The following is a 4684-nucleotide window of genomic DNA, read 5'->3' as shown; positions in this document are numbered from 1 at the left end:
CTGCCTGCCTCAAGATCTCTCTCTGCTGTTTGCTCCTAGGGTATGAGCACAGCTATTGGAGTTTGCAGGCCAGATTTCTTATCAAAAATAAATACATGACATTGTGTTTCAAAGGTTCAAGTTTTGAAAGAAGAAGCTCTATGATGACATGGTGCTTAGGAACCCCGGCCAAGCCACTAGGCAAGGAATCATTGGGCAGTGTTGTTGTTCAAGTTTTGAAAGAAGAAGCTCTATGATGACATGGTGCTTAGGAACCCCGGCCAAGCCACTAGGCAAGGAATCATTGGGCAGCGTTGTTGAGCATTGCAACAGGCTGCCCAGGGAAGTGGTGGAGTCCCCGTCCCTGGAGGGGTTTGAGATGTGTCGATGTGGTGCTGAGGGACATGGTTTAGGGACCCTGGCAGTGCAGGGTGAATGGTTGGACTCGATCTTAAAGGTCTCTTCCAACCAGATGATCCTGTGATTCTCTGATAGAGGTTTTACTCTTCCAATGTGAACATTCCCCCCTGGAAATCCTCTTTCTGTCCTTTTTTTCTTTTCCATTCACCCTGTTTGGGGGGCCAGTGTCTTGTGTGATGGAGTTCTTCTGTGCAGGAGTGGAAAGAAGCAGGAGTACGCAGCATCTCATGGTGTAGGAGCAGAGCCCTGCAACGAGACACGGAGGTACCTGCACCTTTGGAGGTGGAAGCCTGTAGTTCATATGCTTCATCAAGAATTGCCTGAAGCTGCTGCTTCTCCATTGACGTAAAGATCTGAAAGCTTTCTGCAGTGGTCACTGCAGAGGGCCTTAGTGAACAGCCACAGTCACAGGCAGTGAACGTGGGGAAAAGTCTTCCAGAAACTGAGTCTGCTGGGTGGATTCTGGAGCCAGTTTCAGACAGACGCTGGCCTCTGTCATGCTGTTGTTGTTGACAGAGCTGCTGTTGCGACACGGCTCTTTTGCAGGGCGAATGGCCACTAGGAACTGGCGTTTGAAGGTCTCGCTGAGGGCAATGTAGAGGAAAGGGTTGAGGCAACTGTTGGCGTAGCCCAAGCTAATGGCAAAGTTGTAGGCATAAAAGAATGCCATGGATGGTGTGTCGATGCCGAGGTGAACCAGCTGGAGGATGTAGAAGGGAGCCCAACAAATAAAAAAGGCGGAGCAGATCGCAACAGCCATGCGGGTGACTTTCTTGGTACGTACCTGGAGGCTCCTTTGGGGCAATGGGACCACAGTGGTGGCCATGTGCTGGAGAATCTTAAAATAGACCACACAGATCACGATCAACGGCACTGCAAATGCCAGCATGAACTGATAGAGGGTGAACCAGTAGATATCGGTCTCTGGGTTGGGAAGCAAGAGAGCACAACGGACAGTCCCATCCTCCAGAGGCATAAGACCTGCATACATCCACACAGGAATGATGGTCAGGAAGGAGAGGAGCCACACCAAGCAGATAACTAGAGCTGCAACACATGGTGTCCGGACATAGGTAGATTTCAGAGGATAAACAGTTGCCAGGTAACGGTCCAGTGTCATCACTGTAAGGATGTTGGTGCTGGTGATCTGGCTGTTTGTGTCCAGGGCAGTGATGATGGTGCAGAGGGGAGCTCCAAAGTACCAGGAGCCATTGCCTAGGAGCTGGTGGATGAGGAAGGGCATGCCCAGGAGGAAGAGGAGGTCCACAATGGAGAGGTTGAAGATGAAAATATCAGGCACTGTTTGTTTGCACCTCAGCTTCTTCTTCTTGACAATGGTGTAGATGACAATGAGGTTCCCCACAATGCCCAGGAAACAGATGATGCTGAAGAGACTGGGCATGATCACATTGGTGTACGGTGCCGGCTTCTCTGCTACTGCCAAAACAGACCAAAGCAGTTAGTGCAACCCAGAGGCACCCTCCACATCTCTGTGTGCTTGCCCTGGCCTGTAGCTGGATCCCCCTCAAAGATGTAGTTTAAGACCTGCTGCAGTAGCTGGAAAAGTTTAGCTGGGGACTTGATGCTTCCTTCTCTGCCACTCGGTACATGCATCACACCACCCGAATCTGGCCGCGTCTGGACACCCTTCCTCAGCTCTCCCGATGTACTCCTGTCCCGCTCTGAATCTCCCCAGCTCTTTTTTGGTGTGTCTCTGCACTCACCAGTATCTGACAGAGTTGATAGTAACTTTTCTTCCAGGGAGAGCCGGGTGTCCAGCCATTTCTGGGGGGAGGGGCAGCTGGTGCTTTGCACATCAGAGAAGAAAAGCTGCTGCGTGGGTGCCAAAGTCTGGGTGTAGTCAGTGCTCACGCAGTTGTCAGAAAGCTTTAGTTTCTCTGTTGGGTAGTTTATCTATTGTACAGTGTGCGACACTGAGTTCGTTGGCCGTGCAGACGGATAACTGACGCTTATCTCTATTGTGGGATCTGGGACTGTTTCCTGGCGGTGTCCCAGCTCTGTTGTTAGGGTTAGGCCAGAGCATGCATTCTTTTCTATCTTCCTTCCCTGCCCTTCTCCCTTTCTCTATTTGCTTCCAGGTGTGGCCAGCAGGGATTTGGGAATATGTTTCAGAGTGGCCCTTCAAAAGGGAATGTGCTAATCCTACAAGGAGAGAAATGTGGCTTAAAGCTGCTGTCTCTGTTCTGGATGCGGGTGAATTTCCAAGGCAAAATTCTTGCTTGCTTGCACTTAGCTATAAGCACTGTTGCTTGACTGTTGCTCTTTGGGGTGGGAGCCCCAAATATAATGAAATTCACGTTTGTTTTCCCCTAACCCAGCTTTAAAATCACACTTTGAAGCCACAAGCCCTCGGTACCAACCAACAGGGGTTTCTGCTCTGGGGCAGAGAAGGTACTGCCTGAAGCACTGATCGTGGTGCTCTCGGTTCTGCAAGGCTGCCATGTGCAGCGTGTGGTGGAGTCTGAAATCACCCTTCTCAGCTGAGGCAAATCTCATTACCCCTCTCCTATGAGACCTGGTGGTTATTTTTCCCTAGGGGAAAGCTTTATGCAAGTTATTTATGTGGCTGTTGCAAAGACAGGCCTGGCAGCCCTTCAGCCTAGATGCTGTATGACTTCCATTGAATTACAGATGACTGGATGTGTTAACTGGAAATGCTTTCAGTCACTGTACGGTTCCATCTCCTTAGCTTACGCCTGTAGAAATGGGGAAGTCTCCTCCAACAGAACTTAGGGAAATCCTGAACAGATGACTAAATGAGATAACGGATACTTCTATGGTGTTGCTTCTGCTAAAGTAGTGTCTGTTTGCTGACTTCGACCTCTAGAATTCTTGAGTACAAACTCCTCCAGTTGTACTTTGGGGAGACAGAAGCTTGACTGAATTGGCGAGATAATGGGGGCTATGCTGCTGCCCTGGCCTGTGGCTGGGAAACTGCGTGCTGTAACAACAGTGTGTAATATTTCAATACTCTAAGAAGTGGGACAAGATGAGCTTCCCCTGCCTCAGTCCTGCTGGCATTAGGAAGCAGCCAGCTTTGGCATAAGCGAGGCCAAGGTCAGAATCCAGTAGGGCTATTGCTGCATCATTTTATTGCAAAGCCTCTATGCAGAGGGCAGAGCAGCGAATGAGGCAGCGGTGAAGTGGCAGACCCCTGAAGACAAAAGCCAGGCTTGGCTGATAAGACAAAGCCTGGTCCAGGCCATTTGTGGGAATTTAAATGGTCCCTGCTCCTGGCTGCTCAAGAAAATGTCCCATGTTACTCGGCTCTTGGTAGATAATATACGGTCATCAGTGCCCTACTGAGACCTGATACTTACTCTTCAGCATCGAAGAGGACAGACTATAAATTAGAAGACAACACCTGTGGCCCTGCTGTCCTGCACATACCTATTATGAGTTCTCTCTCCTCTCTTTTAGCCCCAAACTTAGTTGTAACTGTGGTGGATTGTATGAGTGAAGCATAAAGGCCAACAGCTTAGCTGGAAATTGGGACAAAATGTCTTTGTCTTATGGTGCTCCTGGAACGTTTGGAATGAGCTCAGCTGGCCTTAAAGCAGAGTGTGTGCAAGCCCAAGAGCTTCATGTGACAGGTGCTGTGGCACCTGTCCTGCTGTTGGTGTTTGTACAAGCAGGACTTTCAAGTGTTGTTAGCTGGAAGCTAGTGGGAAGCTATAGTTTGTGTTTGTGTTACAGGCTGGGGTCAGAAGTGCGTGACTATCAAAGACTCTGGAGTTATGTCTTATCTCAGGATGAAAGAGGCTTTAGAAACCATTGAATCTGAATTTTCAGTGTTGCTTCTGTGCACATCTAAGTGGCTGTACTTTTGCTTTCTGAAGCACCTGCTTCAGGCATTGACTTTTCCTTGCTTGTACATCTGTGACTGCCCTGTTACTCTCTTTAAAAGTCCCAGAGGCAGCTTCACTATGTGAAATGAATGAGGACCAGTCTAAATTTTTTTTCTCTAAGGTGATTTTTGTCCGCAGCCATGACCCGATACATAAGAAACTACATCTTCACTGCATTTCATGAGGGAAAAATCTAAGGCGTACTTTCAGCTTATAAAGAACGTGTTGGTGGAGAGCTAGTCAAAGACCTCATATAAAACATCTGCTGAAGAGTTTCACTGACTTGCACCATCGAGAATTGGCCTGCCTGATTTGGGAAGTGTCAGCATGGAGAGAGCAGGAGGCTGATGGGCATGGCCGCTTCCCCCTCCAGCGATGTCTCGTGTTCTCTGTGCCCGGTTCCCCTCCTGTCTGGC

General features: G+C 49.1%; 1 protein-coding gene across 1 annotated transcript; it reads right to left on the bottom strand.

The window, feature by feature from the left end:
• Window positions 1-787: 787 nt before the first annotated feature.
• Window positions 788-1836, bottom strand: MCHR1 (melanin-concentrating hormone receptor 1; the record flags this gene model as incomplete). Its single annotated transcript, XM_010133343.1, has 1 exon — window positions 788-1836. A coding segment is annotated over one exon (1049 nt), but the record flags the coding sequence as incomplete, so codon positions are not given.
• Between the last annotated feature and the right edge of the window lie 2848 nt (window positions 1837-4684).

This window comes from Buceros rhinoceros, unplaced genomic scaffold, assembly GCF_000710305.1.
Source record: "Buceros rhinoceros silvestris isolate BGI_N320 unplaced genomic scaffold, ASM71030v1 scaffold13013, whole genome shotgun sequence".
Taxonomy (NCBI): Eukaryota; Metazoa; Chordata; class Aves; order Bucerotiformes; family Bucerotidae; genus Buceros; species Buceros rhinoceros.
This window is presented reverse-complemented; position numbering and strand designations above follow the sequence as displayed.